We start from the raw sequence: 12,649 nt of genomic DNA, 5'->3' as shown, positions 1-12,649 counted from the left end.
TGCCTTGGGAGGCCCCATGGTACCTCACAGAGGAATATGCCATGACAAAGGCAGGTAGCAAATCCAGCTTGTGGAGTTTCTGCTCTCAGGATACATCTTCATTCATTTTCCAGCTGAGCTTCTGTCCCTGTATGTTCCTGGGATTGCTCATTCTGCAGTAGCCATGATTCCCGGGAACTTTCAGGCATGAGTTAACCTAAACTCATCCCCAGGTGTTTAATCTAAACTCACTCCCAGCTCCAGTGCAGGGTACTTGCTAGGCTTGTGGGGCTGGCAGGGGAAGACCCTCAGGCTGTCCCCTCCACTCCTCTCTCCTTTACCCCAATTAACAGCTGGCAGAGCCTGGACTGCTCTAGGGCAGCAAATCCCCCCGATGCACACACACGTGGGAAACGGGTGGGTTCAGGAGAGAGGAAGGGGTAGAAAAGGATGAAGAGAGAACACATCATACACAAAGAGATATGACCAGGAAATGCAAGTTTGGTGTGATGAACTCTGTGCAGGGGCATGAAAAACTCTGGATTTTCGTCAAGCAAAGGAAAGGAACAGCACATCAACAGCATACAGGGTGGGATGAGGGCATGAAATACAGGAGTGAGTATGTGTGGGTGCCTGCACACATGAAAGAGGAGAAAAAGCATAGGGAAGCAGCAAGAGAAAACAAGGAGCTCGGAATATTCTGGGGATAACACATCCTGAGAGATGCTTCCAGCAAAGTGAGCTCTCCATGAACTGGGAAATTATAACATTGTAAGACAAAGCAGTCCCTTTAGCTAGAAATACTTGCTTTTATTGCAGCCTGAATGATCTACCATAGGGTTGTGTAACTCAGTCTAAGAATTTATAACACTGTGTTCTTTTTTTTTTTTTTTCTTTTCAGTGAAATATCAGGCCTTAATTAAAACTAAAGTTCAGACTACTTTGGTGAATGGAGCTTTTCAGATTCCCTTGCAGCACTAATGCAAAAGACCATAAATACAAGTGAACTACAGGAATAATACGGTCTAGAATTGCCTTTAATTACATGTATCTAATTTTAAATCATTCACTATCCATGTGCTTTTTCATGCTTTTCCCCAGTCTTACCAATTAGTTTTCTTTATTAAATTTTGTTCAGCACAAGGACCAAAATAACAATAAGCAGATTTCTACCTCTTCCCCCCCTGCCCCCCGCGATGTGATATTTGAAATATAGCTAAATGAGAGATGAGGGCAGCACCTTGGCTCATGGTTTCTGAATCTGGACATTCAGCTCACCATACACATGCCTCAAAGCATCACAATTCAGACTTGCAATCAGCTTTCGTAACCCTGGTCGTTTTGGCATGCATTTTACTTCCCAGATCAATGTAGAGTTTGTTGGGATTTTAAAAAGGAAAGTAACAATATTGTGATCAGTGAGCCAGTGCTCTCAAAGGGACCCACAACTGGAGAAACTGAAGGTGGACAGTATAACATGTCTCAAATTTTTTATGTTTCACTCATTCTCATAAACGTCCTATAAATTATTCCTTCCATCTTCTATTCCTCTCAGAACTGACTCTGTCAAAGCCTTTTCTAGCCTTTCCTCCAGGCTAATTTTAAATTTCAAAAATGAATCAATTTTCTTCTGCCTCCTGTCACTTCCTCTCACAATCACTTTCAGAATGATCTTCTTTATAGCTAACATATATTTTTTCTACTTTATAATTCCATTTCACCTGATTATTATAGCCTATAGCCTGTTGGTGGTTCCTTAAATAGTTAAATAAGTCCTTGTTATGAAGTATCCAGGGCATTCCAATGCAAACCCGATGCTGATGAGATGCTGAGCCTCCTCCGACAGCTCCTACCCTGAACCACCCTGCCACGGTTGTAACATCAGTAGATCTCCTCACTGGCCACTTCAGATGACTTCTTCATGTCCACACAAATAAGTCAAAGTGTTCTTGGAAGTCCTACTGTCTGCAGTTAGTCTTTTACACTATGCGTGACTCTCTTGATAACTCATACTATAAGGCAACTGTATTCTGCGCTGCTCTTGGTTTTCAATTTTTGCTATGATTAAGATGCACAGAGAGACTCAAGTAATGGATTTCTCAGTGCTTTCACTACGTTCTGTTTGCACATTTTGAAGGCTGATACTGATTGATTGAGTATGTTTGGGGGATGTCAGGATAGACCTGCTCTAAAGGAACCAATGGAGAAAGTAGTGTAGTGGGGCGCTATCTATAAAAATGAATGTTATTTTCCTGAGGATTAAGGAAGAGGATTATGAATTTAGCCAGTGTTCTCATCTCACATGGCTATGGTATTCTGAAAACAACTGAATAAAGTGAGAGTAAAGTAAGCCTAAACTTTAATCACTGTTTCAAATTCTCATCTGGCAGGATTTGGCTCTCAGATGCCATGTCCTATGCCAGGGTCAGGACAGAAACGACTGCCCAGGCTTAGCACAAGTTGCCACAAGAGAAGAAACCTTAATTAGCTCTAAATGAGCTAGCCTGGGATCCTCCCACCTGAATATTAGTTTCAGCACAAGTCTGCCCCTGCTAAAATGAGAGGTATTTTAGCTCCTTAGAGGTTAGCTTAGGTATCTCTACATGGCACAGCATTGCATTTTGCATATACAGTCATAGGTACCCTGGGGCATATATCCAGTTTTAGAAAAGAAAGAGCAGAGGAAGATCATGTTTTTGGTGTGAGCATGTGCAGACTGCTTCCAGCAAGTGTTTTCCTTCTTTTTATCTTTGTTCTTAATGAGAGATATTCTGTTCCCCTCAGCCGGCCTGCCTGCTCCACCAAATGCCCACTAAAACGGAAGCATGATAAAGCAATGACTTCAGTTGCTGCACAAGGTTAAATACCTTTTTAAATTTAAAGTTTATGGGAATGATCCGCAAGGTATTATCTATATGGAAAGTGAAGAAGGTATTATACTAGTCTGCTGTGCAGCAAGGTTCAGTCTACTTTCTTGAGCACTTGGGAGCCAGATTCTCTAAGGATGAAGGTTTCCAGACCACATCATCACAGTGCCCCAGTGAGAGAGGGTAGCACTACCATCTCTGATTTATAGTGCTATCATCTCTGCACATATTTATATATATGTGTGTACAGGAAGACAACAGCTGTGCTGGGAAACCAAACCCACCTTTTCCTATTCCTCTACTGTCCTACTTCTAAAATAACCTGCTTCTCTCTACAAACACTAATACTAATTGAGCTTTGATATGTAGAAACACCCAAAGTGACTTACCTGCCAGTGTGAATGGATGCTTGGTTAAAATCCTTTTAACACTACCCGTCACTGCCTGGTTAGTTCTCATTTGTCATGCAAGGACTATGCCCCATATAGAAATTGCTGCTGCCAAAGGCTTTTCCGTAAGTCATGCTCCTCATCTGTCTGAGGTCAATAGCTAAATATCACTACATGTATGTACATATATATGGTCTTTATGAATGGCCAAGACTGAAGTCCCCAAGCTACTCCATTCCCAGAATAATGTTGTATCAGCTGGATCACATATACCTGTTTTGTGGAGTCACTCAAGTGATACAGAAAATCTACCTTAAAAATACAGAGAGAGTAAAAATCTCATCTCCACAAAGAACTGCAAAAGCCACATACCGTATGTCACAGTCCCTGATGGACAGGGAAGCAGTGGAAGGGTGGGGAAAGCCTAGAATAGGCTTAATTCTCTTTGCAAATGGAGTAAAGCCACCCTAATCTGATTTTCCTGAGAGAGAGTTCAGTGATGAATGGTTCTGCCTAATATGCTGAGCCATCACCACACCACATTTATCACTCTGAATGCATGGAGGCAAATGTGATTATTATTTAAATAAACTACAACTGCCCCCTGCTCTGTCCTCTGTGTGTATAACCTGCAGCCTTCATTCATCTCAGAGAAGTTAAATCTTAAAATGACTAAGCTGATCTCTTTCCATTTTAAATGATGCCAAGGGCACTGCTGAAAAGGGGAAAACATGGTGACTTGAGGGAAAATGACGTCTGTTCCGTGAGTCATTTTTCTCCCTAACTCCTGTGCCTTTGATGCACCTGACAACTTCTGCATCCTAGAAGGTGAGAGCAGCCTCCAGCAGCTTTTGGATTGAGAAGGATGCAGAACAACAGGGGAGGCTGGTACGGCTGGGCAGCAATGAGGGCTATTGCTGCAACTTGTGTAACTTGTGTGGACCGTGCTGAGTCATGTTCAGCAGCATCTGTGACATACCACGTGCACAAAGCAAGCACAGTATGATGCCCTTTCACAGTCATTTTTCTACCCAGCTCCACTCTGGGGACTGGTTTTGATCCTTTTATCCCTGACCCAGGTGCAATCAGGCTCAGACCTCCCCTACTAGCTGCAGATAATGCTGACAATTTATGCAGCTGGTGAAGCACAGGCAATTTTTCAAACTCCTTTTGCACACACCTGGGGACCATCACCTCAGGTAATGATAGATAACATTGCTTTGGCTGCCCAAGACTAAGCAATGGCTGCACAATTTTCCAAGGATCTCAGTTATACATCCTGGAACTGTCTAATGCTGAGCTTATAACACTGAACTCAAATAGAAAGAGGGTTTAGGAAACAGCTTGCTTCACGTACGGGTACCACTGCATCAGCATGAGGTGTAACTGAGTATAATGAAGGTGGCTTTCCTTTTCCTCAGGCTTGGGAGCATCCTGTACTGGGAACACGCCTGTGCGCCGGGGCAGCCCTCTGCAGCGGTGCTGCTGGTGGGGACCTGTGTGCTCACACACACGCTGCAGCCATCCCAGCGGGCTCCGCTGCATCCGACACACATTTTGTGTCTTGACATAAGCTTGCAAAGATCATCTGAGGTACCTGAATGTCTTGTATAATCATGATTAACATGAGTGGAGAAAAGCCCTTTTTGAAAAACAGCACAGGACTTGATTTGCACATACTGAGCAAGTGGCAGTAAAGACTTCATGTGTAGGATAAATCTTTCTTTCTGTGACAGCGGCTCGTAGGTGCTATTGTCAAGCACTAAAAATAATGTAATACAGTGAAAAAGTAAACTCAGACTGCATTAGCAACTACCCACAACCACCACCCCTTCCTCCAACACTGGTACTGAACAGACAAAATGCTCTCATGGTCTCTCTGCCTAGTGTCTCTGGACAGCCTGACTTCTGACTATTGAGACCTATAGTTCCCCTGTGTATTGAATTTTAAAGTAAGGAGAGAGAGTCTGAATTGAATTACTCGGCACAGCATTAGTTAAGTGTCTCTTGTGAGCTTCCTCCTGTGAACAAGCAAGGGACAAACTCCCAGCTAGTTGTGCTTTCTTCCCTACCTGAACTCCTTTTTCATCGTTCTCAGCACACCGGGTCCCTCGAGGCGGAGCGTGACATTCTCCAGGGTTTGTTTCAGAGGATTGGTGAATTCCACAGTCACAGACATTTCTTTACCAGCTACCAGCTCACCTTGGGTCTGCAAGACAAAGAAAGGACAAAGCTCCACAAGCTGATAATAATAAAATACCCCACAGTGAAATCTGTTGGGTTAAATACACAGTACTTGCAAGGAAGGAGAGGAGGACGAATGGAACACACAGCAAAACAGCATGAGGCAGAGAAAGCCTAGTCAGAAGAAAATTGTTTGATGTGCCCATAGGTATCACTGCAGATTTTTCTACCCGTTGCAATTTTCCCTCAAGCCACACAGCAGGTCAAGAGGCAGGCCCTCATTTCCCTAGGAAAACCAGAAATCTGCATCCATAGTCCCGGAGCTGAGTGTCCAACTGAGGGTGAGTCCAGCTGAGGGGGCCTCTCTCCCAGATTCTGCCCCCCTCCCCAGGCTCCCCCCCAGCACTGAAGTGCATGGCCTGCTTGGGACATAACCTCCAGAAGAGAAGGGCAGGTCTTATTACCCTAAATTAGAAACACTGGATCACATTGCTTGCACCCTCCAAAAATGTTGTGCCTGTCTTCCCCCTGCCTTGCAACCGCCTCTTGTGCTCGGAAGGGTTTCTAACCCCACGCACGCGTTCTGCATAGACCTGAGAGCAAAACCCCTTACATAGCAAAAAAGAAATACATTTTGCACTAGAAAATATTAAACTGCAAGACTAAAGAACAGTGATCGCATTGAATTCCATGGGTATTACAGTACGCAGATGAAGGGATCTGTCTGTCCCTTCACATCAGTGCCAGTAGTACAGCTGCCTGGACTGGAGGAAAACACTTCCAAATGAACGTGTTTTTAAACAAAGACTACATGCATGGGGATTTTGTTGGTTCCCCCCCTCCCCCTAGAAACACAACATTTCTCACAAAATATAAAAGGCTTAACAAGGGTTTTCAACTTATGGCTGGCAGATCCCAGCTGGTCCATGGGCCTTGAGAAAGGTAACTAAGAAAAACAAATATCTTGTCAATAAATTTAAAGTGCTCTGCCGGGGTCTGCAGCCCTACTGCAAATTTTTAAGGAGTATGACAGTTGCAAAAAGCTGGAAAAGCTCTGGTCTAAGGGATCACTCAACACCAAATATCAATATATTGACTGGAGTAAAGGATGAGATGCTGACAGCTAAGCTCTCAACAGCAATTCGACACCTGAATTTGCAAAAAAATGCCAGTGGCATTTTCAGAAGTCCTAGCCCAATTAGAAGTCTTAAGTCCTCCTTATTTCAATTGCCCATTTAAGATCACTGTTACATGGGAGAATTCGAAATCATCCTGAACTCCCACACGTGCAACTGAGACCATGATACACATTTGCTGAGCTTATTTTTGTAACCTGGTCTCAAACTAAATTAGAATGTGGTGTAATTCCCTCAACTGTTAACTCTGACAATCCCCTTAGACCAACAGAGAAAGATCAAAGGTGTAGCCAAAGACATGAGGAGAAACACGTCTTTTCATTCTTCTCTCTTACTCTCACATTAAGAACTCCAGTCTGCCAGTCACACTCAATGAAGAAATCTGACAAGAGAACTTGGGAGATTAGCTTCCTCAGATTTCTTTAAAAAGCAATAAAGCAAAGTTTCCTATATAAACACATAGGTTTATACACATGCACACACACACTTAAAAAAATCCAGCTATTAAAATTTCAGCATATTTTTACACATCACAAAGAAGCAGACAACAACCTATCGTATATACTAAACATCCTTTCTTTGTAACAGAAAGGATAAAGTATTTTGAAGATGAAATTGGGGGTGGTGTATAAGATGTTCTGTTTAAGTACTGAATTGAAAGAACGTTCTGCTTTTAAAATTCGGTTATTGAAGACAGGTATTTGAAGTAGAGTTTATCTGTCTTCTTTACCTACTCTCTAGAATGCTTGATAAACAAAAAAACTTTTGTTTGAAAATATCAATAATCTGATCAGATCATCATGACATTTCTGCAGACCATGAAATGAAGTGCATTTTTTTTGCAAAATTCCTTGTAGTTTTGATCTACAGTTTTTGAAAAGCTTTTTCTGCAGAAGGCTACGTTTATTACGTAAATTATTATATGGAAACCTGAACATTGGTTCAAATAAATATACAGGGGGAGAAAGGTCTATAAATTTAGATTTCTTTCAAGGTCCTGAATTTTAGGGAGCTGCATTCATGTTTGTATAAAGCTTCCTGAACAGGTGTTCTCATTTTGCTTCTTAGTATTAGGAAAAAAACAGATTCAAATGACACCATTCAAAGCAGATGTAGGCTCAGTGCTTTTGCAAATGAGGCAGTTTATTTGGATGCCCAGTTATGAATTGAGAACTCTAAATCTCAGCCCTGCTTTTGCCACACAATATAGGGTCCTTGTCCTATCACAAACATTACACTTCTACATTTTCATAGGTACCATGCCACTGTTTGCAGAAATGCTTGAACTTTCAGGGAACTCCACTGACAGGTACATTCACAGAGTCGCAGCAAAGCACTGAAATCCTGAAAGCGTTGTCCCAAGTCAATGCTGCCTGTCCAAATTTGGAGAAACTTTCCACAACACCTGCAGAAGCTTTCCAAGCAAATTCACCTCAATAGCAGTGTCCTGCATTCTTCAGCAAGAGGTCTCTGTGCTGTGTTGCTTTAAATATAATAGACTTCTGAAGTAGTTAAAGGTTTGAGTGACTTGCGTGAGTAATCTCTCTTACCCTTTGAGTTTCTCCAGCTTCCTCAGATCTTTTCCTTCCTCCACTGAGATCACTTCAGCTCTCTACTACTGGTGATGCTGTCAGCCTCAGTCTTCAATGCAGGGATACTCAGTACAGGATATAACCTACCTATACACCTTCATACACTCCAGCCAGCCACTGGTTGATAAGATCCATGTCAGACTGAAGGTCTAATGCTCAGACACACACATACACCCCTCCATCCCCGAAGTCAATGTGACAACCTTGTAGAGAACAGCCCGCACAGAGAATGGTGGTCACTCCCCTCCACCACAGCCTTGAGCTACCTTGATCCGCAGGGTGGGAATTTCCAGGACTGTTGCCTTCTGTATGGCCAGAATCTTCCCTGTTTCTTTGATCAGCGCCGTCACAAAGAAATGAAAGGAGGCTTGGTCCAGCAGGTCACTCAGGTACTCGCTTGATTTGATCACAACATCGAAAGCGCTAGCTGAGGGGAGAAACAGGAAAGAAAAAAGGCATCTGAAGCAATCTAATGGCTCGTTGCTCCTCCCATCATGGCCAGTGCCAGTTACATGGCTGCCTTGGAAAAAAGGTGGCCCATGACCAAAGAATGGCTTTGTTTTTCCCAAACTATCTTTATTTTTTTACCTCACCATTCCCCCTCTTACCTTGCCCTCTTTCCATTTAGGCTGTGAGTTCCCTGGGACAAGGGCTGGGTTTGTGCACAGCCTCTGCCCAGTGCCCGTCAGCATGGGCCCAGGTCTCTGTCGAAGGTTTCTAGGCACTACCATAAAAGAAGTGAGAAGCAAGACTGGCAGTAATAGCTACCAGGCACAAAGGTCCAAATCAGCTTTTGAGTGTCACCCCTGTAAATGTTTGCTCTTTCACTTTATTCCTGTGCTTTCTCTGCCTCTCTTCTTGGCAGAGATGAAGCCAGCAGGGATACCACCAGAGCAGCCACTGCAGGTTGTCAGCCCACGTAGGCTACCTGGGAGACCACCTGCTCCCCAGGACGTGTCTGGATATCTGCCTTTGTCCTACACTGGACTTGCCTGCAAAATTTAGCAAGAAGGTCCTCCTGTCACCAGCATGCCCTCCAGAGAGATTTCATGTGCTCCCTGACAATAATTATTGGAAGAAACAAGTCCCCCTAGGCTAGTCGGTTGAGATGCAGGGAATCATTAATTTTAACCATATTGAACTGCAATTCCCAGGCCAACAATGGTGTGAGAACATGATGCAGAGCAGTAGACCTGCTAACTAAGTGACCAGGCAGAATATACAGACCTGGAGCTCTTGCCTCTATAAACATTCATTATAACCCTAGTAAACATATCAAGATCTCCCATCTGTTAACTTTTCTTATTACTGTTATCCATTATTTGTATTGTATTTGTGACATACACTGTACACACTGAGATAATTGAAGTCAGTTGGGTAAATGACATTCACCCCTTTTCACTCTTTTGATCTGCTCACTTCAAAACCAGTTCCTTGATTTGGTTTCAAAGCTATTCCCTTGGTGACCACCCGACCTGGATTTACCAGGCCAACCTTAAATTTACTTGATGTGCTCCCCCTCCCTCTCACTCTGTATCTCTTGTAAAAGAATTTCCCATAATGCTCCAAACTGTAAATTATAAATCAGGCAAGGTATTTCTCATCTGTGTAAAGTAAATAAATAAATTAGTTACAATCGAAATTTACTTTACAGTGGAAGGAAAGATGACCTTTTCTCTTTAAATTTAATCAGCACAGGGGGAAAAAAATAATAATAGACTTCCATTTCCTTAGCACTGGCTGGGCTGGAAGTTGCCGGTACCACTTACTGCACCTGGGAAAGCCAAGGGAGACACAAAACTGAGCTGACTTACAGCCTTTCAAAAAAATAGAGAAAACTAAATATAACCAAGTAGACATGAGAGCACCTTTGAAGGCACTGGAAGGTTTAAGCTACTCAAATCCTCAAAGATGTTTTCAACCCACACTATTCCTTTAATCATTAGTCTGAAAATCATGCATTTGCTTCCTGTTTGAAAACTTAGTTTACTTCATTCTTTCAACAGCATGGGCTGGAAGACTGCCTTTGACATATCTTTATTGCATTGTAATTTTTTGTTACTTCCATATATATCTACACATTTCTTGCCATGAATGAAGCCCACAAATTTTGCTTGAGTGCCTCAGAAGGTATCCTACCATCATACCTCTGACAGAGTATTCTTACGTAGTTGCAAATGATCACGCTGCCTCCCTTCACACTGCCCACCTGCTCAGACACTGTTCCTGATTGCATGTGTACTCCTTTCCAAGGCAAAGGCAAAAGAATTCATGCTCAAGTTTTATGTATCACCTTCAGAGATGGTGTAATTTGTGAGGGTTTTTTGTCTTGTTGTAGGACAAGGTGCTTCACAAGTCCATGGCTGTAGCTCACATACAAGCTAATTTCCACCTTGAAAGGTGGTAATAGCTTAAAACATGTCTCATTGGCCAGAAGCAGTGATGGGGACATACTTTCGGTACACATGCAAAAAAATCCATGTGCTGTTCTCTCAGATGCCTCTCTCTAGTCTGTGTTCACTCACCATCAGTCAATTCAGAGTTTCCAGCATGGTTTCAAGAAGCTTTTTACAAACCGTTTACTTAGAGAAAATGAATTATGAGGCTCAGTGATGCTGAAACATCCATTAATTTCATTTCTTGCACAGATGAGCTAGATGAGCCTCAAAGCACTGCAGAAGCTGTGTTTTAGGTAATAATACCTCACATAGACCTTTGATGCAAGAGCAGACAAAAGTCCTGGAACCAAGCACAAATCACAGCCAGAAATTGTAGCAGGTATTTGCACATCTCCTACAAGATGACTGAATTTTCCTCTGTCAAAGAAGTGGCAAAGAATTTAGACCGAGCAGTTGAAATTGATTTTTTTACTGTACCTAGCCAAGTCTCCAGAAATTTTGCAGTATTTCAGATCAAATATTTAGTAACCGATGCAAGCCACTATAAACCCCTACACTGTGTTTTGATAGGCTGTGTTGGAACAACCCAATGCTCGTTTCTAGACTAGCAAGTAGCTGTCAGAGCTTTGTTACAGACCGGAGGTAGAATTTTTATTAACCTTCACCTGTAGATCCCTGTAAGTGGACTTTTACTTTATGGAGATTAATCAGCTCCAAATAAAAATGTGCAGTTTTAGATGATGCTGAAAGTGAGGCAGAAAGCAGAGGATTTTTTTTCCATGGCACAGCAGGAACTGTTGTTCCATGGAGGCTTCTCACTGAGACAAAACCCATCCTCTTTGAGGACAGAGGGTTCACAGTGTCTCTTGAGCTGGGATAAGATAAAGACAGATGAGAAAAGCTCAGAGGTCAGCCAGGGTTGCTGTAATCCAGCACCAGACCCAGATCAGGAGGCCCATCCTTTGGTCTCCCAAAGTCCTGCCACTCCTGATGCGCTCAGCAGAGATTGCTATTGCCCAGTAGCAGTGTCAAGGAGGCAAAATAATTGCTCCTGACTCTCTCAGTAGGGAACTCAAGTGGAGGATCCTCTGACAGCCGCCATAAGAGCACATTCTGATCACTTTTGGTGAGCTGAAGGCACTGACCCAAGAGCACAGGCCTGTCAGGAGAACAAATGATTGGCAGTCACTTGTTGCTGGAGAAGCCAGGGATCTACAACCAGCCTGCTCCACAGCACTTTGGAGTACAGCAGGTCCTTAAGGCTTGCTGACTATTTTCCGAATGGGGCTGCCATGGCTGACGGGATATAGATTGATTATGTCCAAAACAAAAAAAGGACAACATCCCTCTTCCCTGCTTTGAGCAGTGTAAAATCCTGCCCTCAGCTGCGTGAGCCAGGCTGCCAGGAACTGCTTTTCTCATGAGAAGAGGGAGGCAGGATCTCCCCACTGCAGTCCAGAGGGCACTAAGAAAAGTAAATGCTGCATCTGTAAAGATAACTCACCTTTCGGGTGCCGGCCCAGCTGACAAATGCCCCCGCTTTATAGTGGCACATTCTGGTTACACATCAACTTTTTAGATCACTGTAAATACCATATCCTGCATCACCCAATCCTCCAAAGCCAGATGTGCATTTGAACCCACTCAGAGCTTGCCAGCTTCTACCAGGTAAGACAAGATATTCTCCTTTTTGTCCCTGTAAATGATAACCTGAGGAACCAGAACTTCTCCTTCACTTGCTGAGGTACGGTTAGGAGACTAAAGGTATGAAAAACAATACCTTGAAGCTTAATACCTGCACTCCTTTGCTTTCTTTTGTACTAAATAAGAAAAATTAACAGTTTCTAGACATGCAGCTTGGTGTAAGAGAGCATTATGCATGGAGCAACAGCCTGAAGACAACAGCCTCAACTCTAAACAACACCGGTAGCAGGGTCAGAGTTGGGAGTGGAGCCTCGTGACACCCAATAGAGTATCCTACCCCTAGCTACTACAATTGCTTCTACCCATGAGTAGAGACATTGGTAACAGTTAATGACACAGGGGAAAAAAGCTAGCAGTTTTGAAAACTATGTAAGTCTTACATGAGGATGGTTCCAGTTT

At 43.1% G+C, this 12,649-nt stretch overlaps 1 protein-coding gene across 1 annotated transcript in view; it reads right to left on the bottom strand.

Moving 5' to 3' along the window:
- Nucleotides 1-1,225: 1,225 nt before the first annotated feature.
- Nucleotides 1,226-12,649, bottom strand: part of LOC104157403 (coagulation factor XIII A chain-like) — a 59,848-nt gene continuing 48,424 nt past the window's right edge. Inside the window, 4 exon segments of the mRNA XM_009694718.1 lie at nt 1,226-1,370; nt 5,308-5,444; nt 8,414-8,574; nt 12,631-12,649. The exon segment at nt 12,631-12,649 is cut by the window's right edge and continues 30 nt beyond it. Of these exon segments, the coding sequence (XP_009693020.1) occupies nt 1,226-1,370; nt 5,308-5,444; nt 8,414-8,574; nt 12,631-12,649 (462 nt within the window).

The sequence above is a fragment of the Cariama cristata genome, unplaced genomic scaffold (assembly GCF_000690535.1).
Source record: "Cariama cristata isolate BGI_N322 unplaced genomic scaffold, ASM69053v1 scaffold12542, whole genome shotgun sequence".
NCBI classification, from domain to species: domain Eukaryota; kingdom Metazoa; phylum Chordata; class Aves; order Cariamiformes; family Cariamidae; genus Cariama; species Cariama cristata.
Note: the sequence above shows the minus strand (reverse complement) of the source record. Positions and strands in the feature narration are given on the sequence as shown.